The following is a 23,500-nucleotide window of genomic DNA, read 5'->3' as shown; positions in this document are numbered from 1 at the left end:
GTGTGTGAGTGTTGCCATGACAGCATACTTACCATGAGGCTAGCTGCTTATGTGATATAACTGCTTGAGTGCCTATGGATGGAGGTTGAATTACCTAAATTGGAATAATGCACTAAAATTGTGAGTTTTAAACCCACTAGATAAGTGGCAAAACCATCTTTTCTAAAGCCCACTTGAGGGTGGCAAAATCTGCATTTTAGCCTACTTGCGAGTAGCAAACCATTTTCAAAACAAACATGAAATGTTTTGTTCCAATTTAGGCGATTTGGTCTATACTTGTTTGTTGTACGCATAACATAGTAATTCTAGGCTAATAACCGAAATAAGAGCATATAATGTTTTCAAAACAAGATATCATGGTTAGTAGAGGCCGATCTTTGATCGGGCGAGCAAAGGTGCTCATAGCTGACCTTCTCCAATCGTACCCAAGTTCTCGAGCCGAGGCAACTTTGGTGATGACGGACACGTGGCCTTTGGCACCGACTCAGGGTTTCCTAAATTCCCCCAAAATAAAATATTTAGGTGGCGACTCTATATTTGGCAAAGCAGTCCATGTTTGGCACTTCTTTTCTAAAAATCTGTTCTCTCAAAACGATTTGCCAGATTTGGACTCTTTGGTTTAAATTAAGAACCGTGACAATTCGAGTCTGATCTGTAGCATGGGGCCCACGGACGCGTCTACAATACTGTTTATTCTTTTATTAAGAAAAATGAGTTGCTTTAATCTTTTTCTTAGCAAGAACAAGTTGTAAGGTATTGTCTTGTTAAATGTATACATACATACTTCAATAGTATGTACATCAGATTGATACTCGGGTTTTATAGCGATCCCGGTTTCCCTTCCTTTAATCGTTGTGTTCAGACTTAGGTTCCGTGGAGTTAGTTGTTGTATATGTCTTGTTTATATCCTTTACTCTTTGCATTCGAGTCTTGGGTTGTGTTGGGCAGGTTTGAAACAAGTTGGCTGAACTTAGAAGCCAAGAGTAGTTGCCCAGATTTTTTCCTTCACGCTGGAGCGGGGATTCTGACGCTCGAGCGGGCCCTTCGTTGTTGTTTGTCCGCTCGAGCGGGGGTTTCGGCGCTCGAGCGTATTTTCCCATCTTCCAGTATCTCCTCTGCAGTGTTGTACGCTCGAGCGGGGGTTCTTACGCTCGAGCGGGGTTGTTGTGTGTGACGCTCAAGCGGGATAGTTGACGCTCGAGCGGAGACCTGGTTCAGTGAAAAGTTCTGGAAGTGTGTATCCGCCGCTCGAGCGGTATTGTTGACGCTCGAGCGGGAGTCTATGAGTGACGCTCGAGCGGGAGTTTGGCCGCTCGAGCGGGAGTTTGGCCGCTCGAGCGGGGCGACTGGGTTAAAGCTCCGTGTTTTGACTTTTTAAATCACTTTTTCCATTTCTCTTCTCTCTCTTACTTTTCCAAAAACACCATTGTTGAGCTTCTCACTCTAGAGCTCTAACTTCTCTCTAGGTATTGATCTAGTAGGAGTGATTTCCTCACCTTTGGCCTTTACAAAAAAGTTGTTGATCGTCGAGGGCTATCTTTTGATCTGAAAAGTTCGTGGTTTGGAGCATTTTCGTTTCCATCATCTTCTTGGTTGGGTGTCATTCTTTGAGGTAGGGATAACCTACTCCTCACTATGGGTTTTGTCTTTAAATTTTAGCATTTTGAGATGTTGGGGTTGGGTTGGTAATGTTGTAAAAGTTTGGGGCTTTTGTGTAAATTTACAAAAGTTGGGGTTTTAGCTATATAAAACCTAGATGCATGTTTGGCATGGAAAAGTGAAATTAATGTTAAAACATTAATGAAAATGGAACCTAAGGATTGTAATGTTAATTATGGAAAATGCCCTAATTACATTGGTTAATTAATTCGCATAATTAATTATGAGGAATGAGAAATTGTTTTGGAAATGTATGGAATTAAAGGGTGTAGTTGGATTATTTATCACTCACCTGGTTGAAATGTTGATTATATATCCATTGTTGCATTTATTTTCTGTATAGAAATAACTGCTTTGGGCTATCGGTGGAGGATAGTCTTGATTGTTGTAGACAATGCATGATGATTAGGCAAACTGAAACAAATCACTGGAATGTGTCATTGCGTATGACGGTTGAAAGAATATATTAAATTTATGTGTTGTGTGATGATGTGTATAATTATTGTTTATATGCATTGTGTCGTGTTGGAGGAGATAGGGGATGTACTCTACGGTTTAGGGGATGATAGGGGATGGACCTCTAAACCGGATGTTGTTGGGAGGAGATAGGGGATGGACCTCTAAACCGGATGTTGTTGGGAGGAGATAGGGGATGGACTCCATAGATAGAGCTCATATGCTTATCTAGTAATGTGTTGACACAGCTCATATGCTTGTCTTTGGAAGTGTGATAGTGCTCTTATGCATATCTATGAAAGTGATGATATAGCTTGTATGCTTATCTGTTGATGTGTTGATATAGCTAGTACGCTTATCTAATATGAATTGGGAAGAAGTTTAATATGAGTTACTGTCTCATATAAGTTGTTTGGCCAGGTTCTGAGCCATGGTTATAAATTAAGAATTGAAAAGAATTGGAAAATGGATTGTAACATGGACTTGTATGTCATGAAACCGTAAAGTGTGATAAGGGAAAGTATCAGTGTTGGCCATCTATCAACTGCTAATCTTTTAGTCATTGTTCATATTTGGTTTAGTGTATTTCTACTGGGTTGTGGCTCACCCTATATGGGAATATCATTTTCAGGTACAGGTAGCATGCCACCTCCAAGGACGTAGCTTGGGAGGCTAGAGGCGGGCAGCCTTTTGTTGTTTAGTTTTCTTTGATGTATTACATGTATATTCAAGCCAATGGCTTAATGTGTAAATGAGTTAGCACTCTTTTGTTGTAACCAAGTGTTAACTTGGAAAGCTGTAAGCCTTTAGGGCATTTGCTTTTGTCGTTAACATGTAATACTTTTTTGGAAATGGAACTCTGATGAATAGAAGAATGTGGAGCTTTTATATATCAATGCATGTCTATATTGATGGGTTTAATGTTATTATTTTGAGGGCGTTACAGGTTTCAAGTGATCATATATCATCACCTTTGATCAAATAAATTGTGGGGATTTTCACAACAAAGCTGAGGAAACAATTAGGGGACAATAACAAAAAAGAAATTCAAGATTCGACTCTTATAATAAAATAACTTTCGAGTTTTCAATTCTGTTAAATTAAACCTTAATTGTTTAATTTGTTTTCAATTTAAATCATTAGTCTATTATTGTTAACTGAAACCAATGGGAAAATAGTATTTTAGTCATTAATCTCAATGTAAACATACATAAAATGTCTAAAATACCCATTTTCATTAAGTTTAATGACTAAAACATCTATTTTTCCGTTGATTTTACTTAACGAATATAGTCAAATGGTTTAAATTGAAAACAAATTAAAATTTTAAGATTTAAATTGATATAATTGAAATTTCAGGATTTATTTTGTTACAAAGATCAAACCTTGAGGGGTTTTTTTTTTTTTTTTTGTAATTTTCCCAAACAAATTCAAGGGAAATTCTATTTTCACGCCAGTAATTTTCTTAGTATCACCATCATCTTAATTTTTTTTATTACATCATTATCCTTCAATCAAGTTACTCTTTTGTCTTTCAAATATATCTCCATTTCTCAACACATATATCTCCTTCACAGCCACCTACTATCACCATTAGTCTCTGCCACCATTGTTGCCGACGACCTCCTCCCTAACTTCCCATTCTCACGACAACCCAGCTGCCCACCCACCGGCGACTCTCCCACCACTTTCTGACAACCCTCCGTCGCAACCCAAGTTTACAAGAGAAATAGATTGAGATCTAGGGTTTGAGCAACCGAAGAAGAAGATGGCTACAAAAAGAGTTACGGGAGGTGTCGAGGTAGGGGAGATGGGGAACAAGGCTAGTTGCAGAAGGTAGGAAAGGGAGGAGGATGATGTACGACAGCGGGAGGGGTAGACGACGGAGCTGGGAGAAGAGCGATAAGGCTGAGGAAGAGAGGTGGTTGCGGTAACGAGGGCTAGGAAAGGATGATGAGGTGGTTAATGGCACTGGTAGAAGGGTCAAGCAGTCGTGGAGAGGGCAATGACCGGAGGAAAGGGAGTGCCAGCTAGCTGCAGGCGACAGCTGGCCAACGGTGGCAGTGATTACGGTTAGGGTTTTGTTGGAGAAGAGGGAGGGCAGTGTGGTATTATTTGAAAAATTGTGGCGTGTATTGAGACAAAATCAAAGCTTTTAATTTGAGTGTGATGTGAACTAAACAAAAAGAGAGATAGTGGTATGAACTGAGATAATTGGTGGTGTGTAAATAGAATTACCCTTATTCAAGAAATTATTATTATTATGGGACTAGATTGGACAATCCGGCCCAATGGGCCGATTTTTGGGCCCTACTTCCATGATCCGAACCATTCACATGTTAGGGTTACTCTACGAGAAACTTTTCTTTAGATATAGTTATAGTGCACTAAAACTATTTATTATGGTAAGTGGTCGCCACCTTCTCGTCAACGATCACCGTCTCCAAGAATGGCATAGTTGCCTTGTGGGGATAGGTACAAAGGAGGAAGATAGGGGCGAACCATAAGTTGCAAGTTCATTGTTCTGGAGCGATGAGACTTACGAGAAGCTTAGCATTTCAGCCGATGCGTCGATGATCACCAAATGGACTGAAGAGGTCAAATACATGATCCCTACAAAAAATTAATTCAATCGGATAACGGAAACCACGTGTTTGAATCAATTTTGTATGGACCGTTTATTTTCTTACCGTCTATTTTTTTATACAAAACTGATCTGAACACGTGGTTTCCTTTGTCCGATCAATTTGATTTTTTGCAAAGATAATATACTCGACGAATCCTAAAATGTAAAAGGTTCGAATCAAACGGGACCCAAAAACCAAACCCAATGGGTCCAACAACACTTCTCTAGTCCGATTTAGGACCGGAGAGAAGCCAGTCCCTATTATTATTATTATTCAAGATTTTGTTATTGTTAGTTGTGGAACTTTTATAATCACATTTTATTACGATAGGTGTTGCTTCTCTATATTTCATTGTTTTTTCCTTTGGTAGTTATTGTTCCAAATATAAATGAGGACTGAAAATACATCATGCATGCATGCATGGGAAGCCTTCAAATGATGGAGGAGATTGAATAGTAATTAGTATAGCATGCGTGTGTGTGTTTAAGACATCACATAATGGAAGATTTAGATAGATACATACGATGATGACAAAATCAAGATATGGTCTATTAACGAAGGGCATGTTACAACGTGGGGAATACTCTATATATAACCATGATCCTTTCTGCTCTTTTATCACAATAATTTCCATGTTTCCAGCCTCGTTTTTCTCCGAATGGGGGATACTGCTGTGCCTTGGGGCACAGCAGTTGCTGCTGTCCCCTCGTGGGAGATTATTTGAATGTTTTTCGATGATCTGAACCGTTCACATTGTAGGGCTCGTCGAGTAGATCATCCAGGAAAAAAATCAAGTTGATTGGATACCTGTAGCCCTATAACCAAAGCACATTTATTTTTATAAAAATTAACGGTTAACGTAACTTTCATAAATTTTTTAAAACAATTTGAACTTGATCATGAGGTTATGAATATCCGATTAACTTGATTTTTTACATGAATAATAATCTTGACGAACCCTACAATATATCGGTTCAAATTATCGAAAAATACTCGAAAAATTTCTCCCATAAGGGGACAGCAGTACCCCCGTATCCGTTTTTCTCTCTGGTAAGACTAATTACCTTCTTACTCGTTACTTTTCATTTTTTATGAGTATTCTGCTTTGGGAAATGAATTAAGACAATATATATATATATATATATATATATATTTAAGTGATTTGGTGTGAACCCCTTTAGGGTGCATACCATATACCTTATCATAAAATATGGAATTTTATTATAAAATTTCGTAATATCAATCACAAAATACATAATCTCATCACAAATTGACGTAATAAAAAAAGTTGTAACTAAGTCACAAATTTTTGCAACATCAATCACAAATTTTTAGACATTTTGTTACGCCAATTTATGGCTATATTACGCATTCTGTAATTGATATTACACATTTTTGGGGATAGGATCCATAGAATTTTCCATATATTTATCATAGTCATAAATTTTATCTTTAGATATCATTATATCAGTTTGCACGGTGGTTGTTTTTGTTTTTTTTTTTTTTTTTTTTTTTTTCTTCTTCTTTTTCATTTTTGTGTATTTTGAAATTTTTTTTTAAAAAAAAATAATAATAAAATTATAAAAAAAATCCACGCTTTCATATCATTTTAATTTCTATGCGAAAACAATTTTTGGAAAATTCAATTTTTACTAAAATGACAAAAATTCATATCGTTCTAATGAAAAGTTTAATTTTTCATGTTTTCTAAAAGGTGACTTGCTTTCAAGATTTTTTCCAAAAATTTGTTTCCAGGAACAATTTGCTAAACAAGTTCTATTGTCTGAAAAATAAAAATAGGAATGAAAAAACAAAAAAACAACCAAACAGACCTTAAATATCTGTACTCATTTTGTTGATAGGGGCCTATTTATGCACATTAAATACATAATATGGTATATACATATGAAAAATGTTTGGTAATCCGAATTTGTCTGGCCCAAATGGCTCGAATGTGTCAAAACGACGTCATTTTACACCCAAAACGACGTCGTTTTAAGATATTCGAGTCATGAAAATTCGGGCCACCTAGCATTGTTGTATACATATACATGCATCAAAATTCAATCACATTTTACCCCGTGTAGATTGCCAGTACAAATATACATCAATCAACATCATACAAATGAATTTGTTCAACTTTTTGGTGCAGACAAAAAAAGCAAAAGAAAATCCTCGTACTTCCCCAACTTCAAGTCAATTTCTACGTGTTGATGGATAAGATGATCTCTTCATATTGGCTCTCATTTGTTCTCTCAATCATAGTAGCTTTTCATAGCCAAATAAGAATCACAGAATCATCATTTGCCAATGACACTGGCATAGGTGTTTGCTATGGGATGATGGGGGATAGTCTACCTTCCCCAGATGACGTGGTTTCTCTTTAAAAAAAAAAAAATGGTATCAACTCAATGAGGCTCTTCGATCCTAATCCATCGGCACTCCAAGCACTAATCGGGAGCCAAATCCATGTCTCGTTAGGCGTACGCAACCAGGATATACCAAGTATAGCATTGAGCCAAGACGCTGCCAAGTCATGGTTTGCAACTACCTTGGAACCTTACCTCAACGACATTGTATTTTCATATATTACTGTTGGCAATGAAGCTATCCCGGGGGACTATGCTAGTTACATTGCATCTGCAATGCAAAATCTTCAAAACATCCTCAATGCTGGAAATCTAGCTAGTACTACTAAGGTGACCACCGTGGTGTCTACAGGAATCTTAGGAACTTCTTACCCACCTTCTAGCAGTGCATTCTCACTTGAGGCACATGATGATCTCATTAAGATTCTGGGATTTTTATCAGCACAAGGATCGCCACTTATGGTCAATGTGTATCCCTACTTTGCCTATGCTGCAGAACCAGCAAAAGTGCGCTTAAATTATGCACAATTTACTGCCAAGGGACCAGTAGTTCTGGATGGGAACTTGAGATATCAGAACATGTTTGTAGATGCTTGTTGCTAGGCAATGGAGAGAGAGGGCGTGACCGATGTGGGCGGGGTTGTGTCTGAGACCGGTTGGCCTTCTGCTGGGATGGCGATTTCACCACCCCAGAGCTAGCAGCCACTTATAACAGAAACCTCATGGAACATGCTGCCAAAAATGGGACTCCAAAAAGGCCTCTGGCTCGCATAGAAGGGTATATTTTTTCCATGTTTAACGAAAATCGCAAACCTGATGGCGTTGAGCAACACTGGGGACTCTTCCACCCCACCATGGAACCTGTTTATCCCTTGTTTGCTCCTGTTCGATTAATTTCTAGCAGTGGTATGAATATAATAAATAAAGCAATTGGTAATGAACTCAAATTGAAGTTTGTGCAAGTATTATTAATCGTAATACAAACTTTTATTTTTCTATAAGATTGTCACGAGCAGTACTTGGAGGACATTGCAGTGTCTTAGATCAATGATCACAACCTTCACAAGACCTCTCCAAGTATAAGAACCTAATACATGAATTCAAAAAAAGAAAAAAAGAAAAAGAAGAAGACATCCAGTAAATCTAAAGCTCTAGGTTTCAATTATTATACCAATACACACGCGTGATCATGACAGTGCCATCGCCCCAATTAAAGGCGTGAAAATGGTCCATGGCCCTCGCTTCCTGTGCTCAAGAATGGGTAGTCTGTGTACCCAATAACAGGATCTTGAGTGTAGAAAGTAGCCCTAATGTACCTATTGAGGGGTGCATTGAGTTTTAATCTCAAAACTAAGTCTGGGTTTGAGACAAAAAGCCGACCATATGAAACCAAATCAGCATCACCTTGTGCAACAGCTTGGATTCCTAGATCCCGAGTGAACCCACCACTGCAAATGAAAGTTCCCTGATATGCCCCTCTCCAAGTCCTCATTAACTTGGACTCCTCATCTTCACTACCGTGTCTACCTGATTCTGTTTGCCCATAAGCTGTATATCGAGGCTGAGTTACATGGAGATAGGTGAGCCTTGAGCCTAAGACAACCTGGAGCTTGTTGAGTTTGTCAATCACTGCAAGGCCTAGGTTGAGAGGGTCAGAGTCTGTGGCATCGAGGTGATCAATGGCTGGTGAAATCCTGACACCAACACGATCAGCCCCTATGGCTCCAGCAACTGCTTGAACCACCTGCATTATAAATTTGCACCTGTTTGCAAGTGAACCACCATACTCATCCATTCGATCGTTGATTCCATCCTTTAAGAATTGATCGATGAGGTAGCCATGCGCCCCATGGATCTCAATGCCATCAAAACCTGTACATTGCACAAGCATTATGTGCATATTGATAATGTTCAACATGGACCTGGTAGAAGAAAGAAAAAAAACAAAACAAAACAAAGGAGAAGACGAAATATATGGTAACATGGAGAACTTCAAAAAAAGTATATGAAGAAAAGATTTGGGGTGATGGAAATCATTGCTATACTATATTAAACAAGCTAATTACCCATTGGTTACATCCAAGTTCAACCACTAACAATTCCCAGAAAGAACCTCTAGCATATGCCAGTTTAGGCACATAAAATTATAGAATCCCAACCAAACAATGCCTTTAATATCATGAGTAAAATAACTTTATTTTGGGAATTGATCTAAAAGCAGAATCTACTTCAACAGAATTGCCCATAGGCAAAGCCATACATAACATAGAAATCACACTTGGAAATGATGGATGGACAAGAAACTTGGAAAGGATGGATGGACAAGAAACTTGTTACAACACGGGAAATCAGCCGCAATAAATTTACCTTTTGAAGATGTTATTTTCTTAAAAGAAAAATAAAACAGATTATTTTGTTAAGATTTAAAACCTTAATCCACCAAACAAGTAATTAGTCCAAAATTAGGTTGAAAATGTTAGTATTTCCCCCAGATGGGACCAGAGACAAGAATCAACTTCATTTCCTTGCGTCTGCATAAAAGTGGTTCATGACGTTTTCAGTGCTAATGAACAACTAATTTTTTTGTTATACCAACTACCAGGAATAGGACCACTCATAGTCACAGGATGTGTCCATGTTTCTAAAGTGGAGGTATTTTGCAATCTCAATTACATTTCTAAGCAAAGTATAACTGTTTATCTTGTCCTTAAGTCATTCTAGTTTGCATGAATCTTCCAAAATTTTCTAAGAGTTGTAGCTCTATCAAATATTTTTTTAATTTTCCTAGTGCAGGTTGGTAAGTTAAGTATTTGTGCAAATCCCTTATCAACCATAGGAAACATTAACTCCATACAATACAGAGAGTTCAAAATATAAGACATGAACAAGCAAGTGAAAGGAGCAACAATTAGAAAAGAGAAAATTGAAAAAATATAATGCTCACAAAAAATCAACTCTTGATGAAATGCTTCGACAAGATGTTTGGAAACAATTTAGAGGTATTGTCTTGTTAATTTTCAATTCATCACTCACAATGTTGTTTTTTAAGTTTTTCAAATTTATATATATAAAAATAAAATTAAAAACTTCTTTAACCAAAAGACGAATACACAAAAACTATTGATACGAGAGTGATTTATTTTTTGTTTTCTCAGTTTTGATTTTATTTATTTTTGCTGGGAAAATAAAGTTTATTGAAGTAGTTAGTTGAGTTTATTATGAGTTTCGTTTCACATAGTCAAAGACTTTAAAACCCTTGAATAAATCTGGACCAGATCCGAGGCATGAAATGAAACCAAAGCTTGTAATTTTTTGGGTCTAGCGGTGTAATGTCATCACCCTTCAGCCATGATGATTTCATGCACACTTAAAGGAACAACGTGATGCAAGTCTTTAACTCTCTTCACACGGCCTTTTGCATTCCTTACATAGGTTGAGTAGCAAAAATATGTGTGAAAATTAAGACCTAGCCATCTTATATAGTAAATTATCCTTAAGAACCTTACCTTTTTAACGACTCTAACAGATAGTCCTATCACCATAAACTATCTTTATCTTACAACACAACTAAGGTGTAACTAAAGTGCATCATAATTCCAAGTAAAGTCGATCACTAGCCATTATATGACATCACCAGTATGCCTTATTTGACTGAGCAACAACCAATCTGGTTTTTGCATAAAACAAAAATAATTTGCCAACAATCAAGAAAAGTTCTAACAGGTATAACAAAAATGTCTAGTCACAATTCTCCAAATAATTCCAACAAGCAATAGCAAGGAGGTGGCAGACCACCTAACTACATCTATTCCTCTGAGATTGAGCGGTTTCATTTCTTACTTAGGCTCTCGGGTTGCGAGAGATATTTAATTTAGGGCCTCGTTTTTTGTTGGTTTCCAGAATTTATGTTTGTAGCCCCTCAGGGCTTGTATTGAGTTCCTATATATAATCTATCTTCTTGGTAATAAAATGCTCACTATCAAAAAAGAAATGTATGACAAGAACATGAGATTTTCCAAGCACAAGTGGACAAATGCATGTATGTTTCTCAATTTTGAAACATTAATGACAATGGAAGGATCTTCCTTTTCTTTAATTTGAGTTTTAATAGTTTCTCAATTGAGTCAGGTTAACTCAATCTATATATTTTAAATCCTGACTCCAGCTAAAGTATAAGAAGAATTCCCATCATGGTTGCATAACTAGGAACAGTTATATTCATATGCTCCATTATTTTGTCAACTTAAGGTGGTATCCTCTGTCAAAATGTAAATTATCCCATGCAATTTTTTATCATCACAAAGTAACTTTTCATATGAAATGCATATAGCTTCAAAAAGTACTAAACTGTCAAAGGTATCCTTAATAAGTGGCTAGTCAAAATAGCTCTTAATCATGGAAACAACTAACTTAAACTATTTCCCAAATCCAACCTTTTTGATGCATATGCATCAGCTCATTTCTGCTATGAAAATTTAGAATACACAGCTATCTACATATTAGACAAACTAAAATTTGGAATACACAGAGCACACACATCTTTGCTAGTTTGTGTAACGACCAGAAAAAATTTAAACTTATAATTTTTGTAACTGATTATAATTAAACCCACAAGTTTCCCTATTTATTTTAGTTTAGACTTCCATCAGTTAATTTTCTGCTTGTTCTATTATCTCAGTTTGTGCGTGCCGAATTCGGAGCCGACCCAGGGCCTAAGGGATAGACCCTCCGGGCCCAATAAATGATGTTAATTTGACCACAGGGTTGATCTTGTTAAAATTATAATTTAATTGCTTATTGAGAAAGGCCAGCAATCGTCTCAAGTTGCATACGATTTGGCACAAGATTCAAGAATGGACTCGTCGGGCCCGGTATTAGTTATTAATATGTTAACATAGTGTTATTAATAATTTGAAGACATTCTAACGAATTGAGAATTCTAATGCACAATTTGTCTCGTTATGCATGCACTCCGATTTGAGATTCAAGAGATGGGCTCTCTAAGCCCAGCAATTATTAATTTTGTGTTATGTATGTGTGTTTTATTTATAATAGTAATCCCTGTGAATTTCATGCAATTAACACTATGTTATTTAATAATTTGGAGACATTCTGGTGAATTGAGAATTCCAATGCACAATTTGTCTTGTTATGCGTGCACGCGGGACCGATCTGATTTGAGATTCAAGAGATGAGCTCTCTGAGTCCAGTAATTATTAATTTTGTGTTCTGTATGTGAGTTGTATTTATTGTAGTCATCCCTGCAAATTTCATGCAATTCTAGTACATAAAACGTATAATTTATGTATCCAAACTTCATAGTTTTGAGCTAGGGTTTTGGAGGGAAGTCCAAAACCCCAAATAGTGCATTTTACATACATTTTGGCATCCCCTAGGAGGCTTGGTTGAACCTATCTCTTGCAAGCTCATATGCGCTCATCTTTTTCTCCTTTTGGCACCTTTCCTTACACAAACTAGGTACTTACACACTCATGAAAGTAAAAAGACCACCTTAATGCTTGTGCAAACTAAGTTACTTTTGTGTAAATGTACTTATATGTGTATAAATGTTTATAACTATATGGAATTCAAAATAAAGGGGTTAGGATTGTTTGTCCTACCTAAGATCAAATCTTGGCCACTGATTTAAGGTTGGATTAAGGTTTAATGAGAGGTTTAATTGGTCTTCAATTGGAAGACATGGGTTACACTTGAAGAGAGAAAAAAAGATGATGTAACTAGATTAATCATGGGTTGAAATGAGGTAGTCTAAAAGATGTTGGGATTAGAGTTGATTTACTATTTTTCTCATAATTTTTACCCTAGTTTTGCTTATTAGTTTCTTAAATATATATGTTTCCATGACTATTTTATTATTTTAGCTGTGTTTAGTTTTGCTTATTAGTTTCTTAAATATATATGTTTCCATGACTATTTTATTATTTTAGCTGTGTTTCTGAGTTATTTAGATTATTTAATGAATTTGGAAATTATGAGGGCAAAAAGGTAATTTTGACTCTTTAGGGATAAAAATAGTCATTTGGGAATCGTCTGCCTGATCTTTGAAAATCGGGAAGTGATAGTTTGCAAATTAAAAAATAAAATAAAAACAATTTCGAAAAAGGGAAAGTAGAATATTGCACAATGTGTTATGTGCTCTCTTTTTTTCTTTTCTTTTTTTAAATTTTCGCACTCGGGCCATAAGTCCATTTCTGAATATTTGGGCCATTAGGCCCAAGCTTTAATCTCTTTGGGCCAAAAAAGACACAATTTGTCCAAAAAGACAACTATCTGTTGAAATCAACCTATCTGTCTATTTGTTGAAACCAACCCATATGTCTATCTATTGAAATTCATCAAACTAATTATCTATTAAAATGTGACATATGTCACTCATTCAACAACTTATCTATTGAATATCACTCATTTTTCTACCTTACGACCACCACCTATTGCCGCCGGCCATTGGCCGCCAACAATTTTTTTTTGCTAGTGACTTTTTTGGCGAATTTTCCGTTGCCAGCGAATTTTCCAAGTGACCTTTTCCGACATGCTCTTATCACCAAATAAGATTTTACTTTAGATCTAACACCTCATACCCCTTTAGATGGACTTTTCACCAAATTTCTCTTCTTTTTTTTTAACCTCATGTAACAAATCAAACCATTTGTTTTTAATTTCTTCAATTTAAACCCCACACTTAAACTTTATAACGATGTTAATCTTCCATCCATTCTCGTTAAGTCATCTGACAGAGAAATTATTTTGTAATACACATGATGTTTTCTCACTTCTTGTTTCAAATTAATGTTAATACTAATTTTAAACTTGACCACATTAGATTAAAATTACCATTTATCAATTATCTACTGGGTCAAAACCATCAATTTTCAAGCCTAACATAGTCCTAACCACATTGACCAACCCTCAATTCGTCTACTTCCTAGGCCATTATCCCTACACCACCCGCCACCTACCTCCTTCCCCTACCCCTACCCCTACCCTACCACTACCACTACCTCCCCTTTCCCTTCCCTTGTTTGCTACTCTTTTCCCCCTCACCAGCACCTCCTTCCCCGCTATCCCCCAACACTGAAACCCACCTCCTCTATGTCAAACAAATAATCTCAAAACCCATCTACACTTCTATAAGAATGATCAAATAAACATGACCATATACCATCAAAATTTCAAAAAAAAAAAAAAAAAAACTTAAAACAATCTGTGATTGCTATATTACTTTATATTAAGCCATGTGAAGATTTCAATTTCCAATGATCTACTACTACAAAGTAATATGGCAATCACATGATGGCCTTTATATATTTATTATGTGCTTGTATATATATAGACATATAACTAAACTAACCAGCTTCAATAGCATTTAGAGCAGCCTGGCGATAATGTTCCACCACCTCCAGTATCTCAGAGATAGTCAAGCATCGAGGGTTTGGGTACATGCCATGTTTTGCATCTGGCATGAGTATTCTCCACCTCTTTGATATAGGCTTGCTCGTAGATGATATGGGTGCAGCCCCACTCAGTTGATACACTGCTTGATCATTGGTGCAAAAGTTTAAAAATATATACATGGTCCTGTAGGTAGTTGAGATTGTAAATCTTAATGAAAGCAGTTGATTTGGGTATGATACCTTGATGTGAAGCTCGGCCAACATGCCACAATTGACAGAATATGATGGCCCCCTTGGCATGGACAGCATCAACCACTGTCTTCCATGCCTCAACTTGTTGTTTGGTGTAAATCCCAGGGCAATGTGGAAACCTGGTCCATATATTCACCCAAAAAAAAAACCTAAAAACTGAGACTTGCGTACTATAAGCAAGAGTTTTGTGTACTACATAGATTTTCTGTAAAGTAATTATGTATACAGTGACCATACAACACAGGTCATGACCTCAAACTAAAATTTATACGTTTTATGTTACATGTTCAAACAAATATATCTCTTTTTCAATCTGTTTATATTGCATTTCATTGATCTGCGCAATCTCATCTAAGATGTTTTGTTTTTCTTCTTAAATAACTCTTCAATGAGACAGATCTCATGGTACTTCTTATAAGCTCGCTTTTTAATTGCTTAAATCATACGCACAAATCATCTTTCTTGAGAGACTATGAGCAAACAATTAGAATAAAATCCTAAGAAAAGAATGGACACATGTCAATTAAACAGCCCAAATAGGTTCAATTTGGTTAAAAGAAAGAGAATGTTATTTGATTTACATATATAATCTGATCAAATTTTTCAATTTGAACATTGGATCTACAATAATTCATTCCTAATCTAGTGGTTTGATTTATATAATCTGATTGAATTTTAAATATGAAAACAAGAACTTCATGAATGATAATATGTGGAGCTCATGATAAAGTTGTCCCCTTGCTAACTCAGTGGGAATAAGTGTGACACATGCTGCTGGGGTAGATGCCGCAGAGCTGTCTATTGGTCAACTATTCATCTCTGTTAAGTGGAATATAAGATTGATCCCACTCCCAGCCTACCTATCTGGTGGGCAACCACAAATGGTGCAACAAAATCATCCTTTCCTTGAAATTTTTTTGTTCCTCTCTACTAAAAGTTCTCTTCCTCCAACTCCTGTTTACCATATGACTAGATTAGGAGAATCACTGTGCAATATAGTGGCATTGGTCTGGTTGGAAGATGCTATTAAAGTTATGGGTAAATTACAAATGCACCATCTGAGATTTGCTTAAAATACGAATTGTTTCCTGTGATTTGGAAAATTACAAATACATTACTATCAGAATTTTTTATTTAACAAAATTAATTGAAAAAGTGAAATTTCTAACTATTCACCTATACAATAATAAAATTATCTGAATTATTAATAAAAATAAAATTTTAACATTATTAAAAACTGTTAATTAACTTGATGATTTATTAATAAAATGACTTATTTGTTATAAAATTAGAAACCTTAGGGAGCATAATGTAATTTCTAAAACTACAGGAATAATTTGTAATTTAAGTAAATCTCGAGAGTGTTTGTAATTTTTCCTAAAGTTATTTATAATTTTTTTTTAATCTTAAAAATTTGCGTCTGTATTATGTTCAATATATTTGGCTTATAGTGTATGAGATTAAAACAATTTAAATAGGTTTACAATTAATTATCCCAAAATTGAAGAAGACACATTTTTAATTTATGTTTTCTTTATAGTTTTCTAAATTACAAAATAAAAATTATACCCAACAGGCATAATTGGTAGGGATGGAAAATTTCATTAAAATCCAAACGATGGTGTTATGATAGTATGGCTGTTACCCATTATTTATTTATTTTTATCCGTTGTTAAATTAGCACATAAAAATTGAACTTGCAACATCACTTTGCCCTACTTACCCAATATTTGATCGATGAATTTTTTTTTTTTTTCCAATAATGTAAAATTATCATTTTCTTAAAAAGAATATAGACATTTATATTTATTATCATATAAATAAAATATGTGACTCATATTTGTTAGTAACCAACAGAATATAATTAATTATTTTTTAACTAGTTCAAAAAATATATATATTTTTTAACATTATGTTGTGTTTTATGGTTTCATTTACCAACCACCTTGATTGATCCATGATAAGCCCAAAGTGGGGTCCAACGAAGCACTGGGTAAAGTAAAATGGGAGGGGACCAGGCATGTGATTGGACACAGATAGTAATAGACTAGCATCACTAGTCTTCTCTCCGACTTGTTTTAGAAAGTAAGACTCGTTTGGGAAATGACTAAATAGTTATTAAAAAATTAAAAAGTAATAATTCAGATCAAAAAGTTAAAAAAAAAAAAAAATATTTTTTATACATATTTTCGTTAAAAAATCATCCTAAATATACTAATTTTTTTATATCACATTTTAACTAAAAAATTATTAAAAAAATCTGTTCTCAAACGAGACCTAAATTAAAATTTAATTTTAGAATTTTTATTTAAAATATATATTAAAAAAAAATGCCTTAGACCCCAACTGGGGTGCTGGGAGTCTTCTCCTATTGGCCCAAAAAATTGTTTTTTTTTTTTTTTTTTTTTGATTTTCGGCCATTACCAGCCCCCACGTGGAGGTGGGGTGCTGGGGTCTCTCCTACTGGGGGTCTTCAGCAGGACCGTAAAAAAAATTAGAGACTTACATGATTTTAAAAAATTACGGGCTTGTTTGGTTTGTATTTAAGAAATATGTTTTGAGATAAAAAATATGAAAATTTGTTTAGTTTAGTTTTTTTTCAAAAGTTGTTTTGAAAAATTATTTTGAGAGAGAATTTTGAAAAAAGTGATTGATTTGATGTGTATGAGAGAGAGATTTGTTTAGAAAACTTGTAAATCAAACAAGTTTTGAAAAAAAAAATTTAAGAAAATTTGTTTGCTTTGATAACTTTTAAAAACTTATTTGTAAAAAATTATTCCCAAAATTTTTTGAGAAAGACAAACCAAACAAGACCTAAAACATTATATAAAATTGTTTTTAAGCTCTTTGTGAAAAGGAAAAAAACTCTGCCAGAAAGAGACCTTAAAGAAAGAAAGAGCCACCCCCTTTTGAAAAAGAAAAGAAAATACCCGGCGGCTGTGGGAGAGATCAAAGTCCCTTCAGTGATGAGAAATCCACCGGCTGTTGATCGCTGAACGTAATACTCAACTAGGGCTTCCCCTGGAATCTCATTCAGTGCTCTGCATCTAGTCATTGGTGCCAGCACCACCCTGATCCATCGCAAAAAAATAAAAATAAATAAATAAATAACAAACCCAATTCAATTCAATTCAATTCAATCCAATCCAATCAAACCAAACAAGAGTAAACATGCTCTTTTAAAATCCCTAACCTTTCCATATAATAAATTAGATCTAACAATTGCTCTATTTTAGTTTACAGTAGTAGTAGTAATAATAATAATAATAATAAGATAGAATGGAATGGAATGGAATGGAATGGTGACAGATAGTCATTCTTAGACTCCCTTGCTGAAATCTCTCCAATTTTTCCATGGAAATGGATGGTAAAGAAGACGAGAGACTCTCTAGGAGTAAGATCAGGGGTTGGAACAGCGAACAGAGAGAGAAACAGAGGAGGAGGAAGGAGGGAGGGAGGGAGGAGTGACCTGTGAGAGAGCTTGAACTTTCCCATCTTGAAAGGAGAGAAGAGCCTTGCACTACCTTCATCCGACCTCGTCTCCGCCATTACAAGTGATCGGATGAATTCGCTTTAACCTCACAACAACTTCGGACAACAAGATTCAAACAACAATGTAAAGACTGACTGCTACATATAGTAGCACAAATACATTAATATACAGAGGATTGTAGGGGCTCGTTTGGCAACGAGCTAAAAAAAAGTCAATTTTTTTAGTTTTTTAACTTTTTTTTAGCAAAAAAATCAGTTTTTTTTTTTTTTTTTTTTTTGCCAAGAAAGTCATCAAAAAAGCTAAAAAATCAAAAAATCAATTTTTTACTAACTTCTCAAAACACTCCAAGGTTGGTTTGGAAGTGGATTGGCTTTTTGACTTTTTGATTTTTGTAATTTGGGATTAAAAGATCTCGTTTATGAAAGTTTTTTTTTTTTTGAGAAAAAAAATATAATAATTATGAATTAAATGTAATATTTTGTATTATTAAATTAAAAAATCTATTTTGTGTTTTTTTTACTAAAATAACCTCAAACTCTACTCAACCCATTTTTCTAAACGAAGGCCTAGTATACTCTTCATTATGCTATTTTTTTTAATTAAGATTAATTTTTTTAATTATGATATTATTTTGAAATATTTTTAATTAGTTATGATTTAAAAACTATAGAAGTATGTTATTTTTATTTTTATTTTTATTTTTTTTGTAATTATAGGTCATGTTTGATTCACAAGATTAATAGTAAAAGTATTAATAATTTCATCAAATTAGTGTGGTATTCACTGTTCAATTGAATTAGTAAGATAAATTATCCCCTTATCCATTGTTTGATTTGTATTGAATAAGAAAATATATAAATATAGTATTACAAGTATATTTATCTTCTTTTCCAATCCTACCATCCATCAATGTTTCTTCACAATTTTTACTTTATCAAAATTTCTTCATAAAGATGGTTTTGAAAAAATATCATAAATAAATAAATAAAAGCAAAATAAAAATACAAAATACAAAAGTTATGTTTGGTTTGTTTTTTAATTTTTTTTTTTAAATATAAACTAATTTGAAAAAATAAATATCAAAAAAAAATTATTTTTTAAAAATTATTTTTAATCTTCTAAAATATAAAATCATATAAAAATAATAAATATTTTAATTTTTAATCAAGAGTAAAAGAGTCTTTTTATTTTATTTCCTAGCACAAGATATATAATCTTACTCCTACCCCATTACTAATAATCTTTTGTTAAATTAATTATCAATTAAATTAATAATTTTAAAACAAAACTTTAAAACAAATACAAAATTATTAGACCTACTCATTAATAATTTCAATCTCATAGGCACCTTTACAGATAGTGTATCATAATCTTTCCATATATATACATAATCTTTCCATGTATATAGAGAGAGTCCAAATGCATAATCTAAGTTCACGAGCTAATTTATTCTAACTTGTGAACCTTCTAGTTATTTTAAGTTGGTTAAAAGAAATTATGTTTTGAATAAATTTTGGTCCTTTTTATAATTGATTTGATAGTTATAAGAGAAAAAAGTAAAATAATTATAGTTTAAATGTGACATTTTATTTTATTGACTAAATTAAGAGCAATGATAGAGACCCCTTTTGTAGAGGATCCCCACAATCCCCTTTGTGATCCATACCATTCATGATGTGGACCCCACACATATATGAGTGGGCTCCACACATCATGAATGGTGTAGATCAGTAAGGGGGCTGTGGGGGTCCTCCACAAAGGGGGTCTGACTCATTTTTCTATTACAAATTGATAAATTTTATTAAAAATATACTCTCAAATGACTTTTTTATTGATAAATTTCATTTAGAGGTATTCTAACACAATAAGTCCATTTGAAACTCTCTGTTTGATAGGGTTTTAAAGCTCTGGTTTACACATGGTGACGAGAGAATATTGTATGCCTCCATTATTGTAGTGAAGTTTTGTATTCTTCCATTGTTACTTTGTGTTTAAAGCTTTGTATTCGTTCATTTTTACTCTGTATTCGAATCTCTATGTTTTTCCATTGTTGCAAGTCGAAACTCCATTTATATCCAGACGATTTTGTTGCTAACCTATTCTTCAAAGATGGATTTGGTTTGATTTGGATCAGTGGAATGGTAAAATTGCGTACGTTGTTAATGATAGTGATGAAGATGAAGATGAAGATGAAGATGTAGGTGATAATTTTTTTGTTTTTAGAGAGATTAAGGTAACATTTGGTAAAATTTTCTAAATATGATTTGAGAATAGGAGTTGTATTTTGAGTTTGTAAGTTTTGGAATTATGATTTGAGTGTAGAAAATTTGTTTAGTGAAAGAGTTTTGAAAAGAATGGGGAATTTTTTATGTGACATATGATATCTGATATAAAAACTTACAACTCATAACCAAACACACAACTCAAAAATCTATTAAAAGCTCTTAAAAAATTTTAAACATTTTCAAAAATATTGTTTTATTAAAAATATATATTAAAAAAAAAGTGCCAATTGCAAGCAAAAAAAAAAAATCACACTGTTCAAGTAAACCGACTAGACATCCGGAGGGACGATCGGTAGGCCAAATTTCAAAATTTAAAAGCCCGCTTGGAACGAGTTTTCAAAAGGAAGTGTGGAATTAATTTTCCAAAACTCAAACGAAACATCATACTAGAATGTAGGGATAGAACTATGATTCCAAAACCCTTCCAAACACAACCAGAGGTTTTTTTTTTTTTTATTTCTAGTTCTATTGCTGCCATTGTTTCTGATTTTTTGTCAATCAATGTGAATGTTCACATTTCATATTGTTTGGAAGTTTGAGAAATTGGTGATGGAATTGTGAGGAGTGAAATCTCTGGTACAATAATGGGGCTTCCTTTGTAAAAAAATAAGGTGGATTTGGTTTGATTTGGGTTGGTATAATGGTGGAATTGTAGGAGGTGTTAATAATAGTGATAATAATGAAGATGAAAACCAAGATTATGAAGATACATAGGAAGATAAGGGTGATGATTTTTTATTTTTTGAGAGAATAAGATTTTTGAATTTCTAATTCTATTGTTGTCATTTATTTTGATTTTTTGTTATTGGATTTCAATGTAGCAATGATTTTTTGAGATTGGTAATGTGTCTGATATAAAAATGATATAAATGTTCATATCATTAATCAATGTTAATATTCACATTAATTTGAAATGAAAATTTGTCATTGTATTGTCAATTGGTGTTAATATTATTGACACACCCATATAATATTGAATGATGAATATGTTTTCACTGTGTTCATTACCACTATGACAAGGTGATGTTAAAGTTCACATTAGCATTACATCAATTTACACAACCACAAGCCTCAACTTTCATTTTGAATGCAAACATGATGTAAATGTTCACATTAAAACATACGAATATGAAGGTTCACATGAATTCTGGAATATAGATAAAGACACGACGGTGTTGAAGTGTTAATTACCAATATGGAATGATGATATTAAAGTTCACATCAAAATTGCATTATCCACAAATCACATTAAGTCAATGATTATGTGTACACAATTGTAAAGCAACTAACAACAATGTGAAAGTTCACATTGATTTTTTAATATCTAAAAATATGACTACATCAACATTGCATCAACCACAAACCATCATTTTTGTGTGTATACAAACATGAAGTGTACGTTTATACATAATCAGATTATTGATGCAAATGCTAACATCACAAATAAAATATTAAATAAATTAATTTAGTCACATTAAGCCAATGATTATGTGTACATAATTATAAAACAACATAAACCTCTATATGAATATTAACATCGACTTTGTAATAGCAAATATTATGACAACATACCATTGTATCTTATTAAGTACAATCAAAATAACTATTCTAATATTTATAATATCGCAAAGGATGTGAGATTCATATTCATCTTTTTCTCGCCGATATAAAATGTAGTTTTAGATGCCTTGTACGTCTCTAACACGCATACGATGACATCATTGAACTTCATGCATTTGTCGACGTCAACTTTATCGATCCTTAACACATCAAACAACTGCCAAAATGATGTTTCTTTCAAACAATCCAGTTGAAGATCCAAGAACTTGGTACTCGCCATCAGTTTTACTAACCCAATGATGTTAGATTGGTAGTTGATCTTGGAGAGCTGGCCATTTGTTCAAGTTCGTCTTTGACGTGAAATTTTTATCTTTTTCTTTTGCCATGAAATCTATAAGCAACATCTGTTTGTTCAATTGCAAAACAAATTTACTATTAATGGTAAAAAATGGTAAATGATAACAAGTGCGAACTGCATGTCATGTGAATAGTTAAATGATTATGGTGAATGTGGATGTGAAAAGTCGATGTAAATGTTCACATGAGGACATTACAAACTATGAATAAATAACAAGTTAAGTACATGGTGTGGAACATTCACATAATATATGTCTAATGTGAATGTTCACAACAACATTATAATTTGATTCACATTGAACCAAATAGAGAGGGGGACAATAATTGGGGGTTCTAATTATTTCTTTCCAAATGCACATTGAACCAAAAAGATAGAGGGCAATATGATTGTTCACATGAACACATTATAGCACATGATAAAACAACAATGGACAAAGTTAGATACATGGTGTGAATGATCACATGGGTTGTTACTCAACAACAATGATAACCAGATTATGTAAATATTTACATCGTTTTGTGTAGGAATTCACATTGAACTAAAAGATGGGGGGTTCTGATTATTGATCACTATAAATAATTAACAAGACTAACAAGTCCAACATTGACAGAATGGAAGAAATATGGAACTTATTACAAAACAATAGCACATGACGACAAAAAATCAACAATAATAACCAAATCATGTAAATGTTTACATCAGTTTGGTACTTGATGTGAATGTTCACATCGGTGGTTACTCATCATCTGTGTAGGAATTTACATTGAACCAAAAGATAGGGGAAAGTAATCAGAAATTGAGGGGTTCTAATTATTTGATCACTATCAACAATCAATAAGACCAACAAGTCCAACATTGACAGAATGAGGAGAAATAGGGAGCTTATTACAAAATAATAGCATATGACAACAAAAACCAACAATAATAACAAATCATGTAAATGTTTACATCAGTTGTTACTCAACAGCAATGGTATTTACATCATCTATGTAGGAACGTTGAACCAAAAGATGAGGGAAAAAACATCAG

The 23,500-nt window shown here is 33.8% G+C and overlaps 1 protein-coding gene and 1 pseudogene across 1 annotated transcript; one reads left to right on the top strand and one right to left on the bottom strand.

Moving 5' to 3' along the window:
* Window positions 1-6,955: 6,955 nt before the first annotated feature.
* On the top strand, window positions 6,956-8,154 carry LOC114299104 (glucan endo-1,3-beta-glucosidase pseudogene; annotated as a pseudogene).
* On the bottom strand, window positions 8,049-18,481 carry OPR3 (oxophytodienoate-reductase 3). Its single transcript, XM_028243785.2, has 5 exons — window positions 18,245-18,481; window positions 17,706-17,846; window positions 14,764-14,894; window positions 14,481-14,663; window positions 8,049-8,983 (listed from the first exon to the last, which is right to left on the bottom strand). Exons 1-5 carry the CDS (start codon window positions 18,322-18,324, stop codon window positions 8,322-8,324), a joined length of 1,197 nt encoding a protein of 398 aa, XP_028099586.2. The 5' UTR covers window positions 18,325-18,481; the 3' UTR covers window positions 8,049-8,321.
* Window positions 18,482-23,500: the final 5,019 nt, after the last annotated feature.

Source organism: Camellia sinensis, chromosome 5 (genome assembly GCF_055761805.1).
Source record: "Camellia sinensis isolate YWXY chromosome 5, ASM5576180v1, whole genome shotgun sequence".
Classification (NCBI taxonomy): domain Eukaryota; kingdom Viridiplantae; phylum Streptophyta; class Magnoliopsida; order Ericales; family Theaceae; genus Camellia; species Camellia sinensis.
The sequence above is the reverse complement of the archived record's forward strand: the minus strand, read 5'-3'. Positions and strand labels throughout refer to the sequence as shown.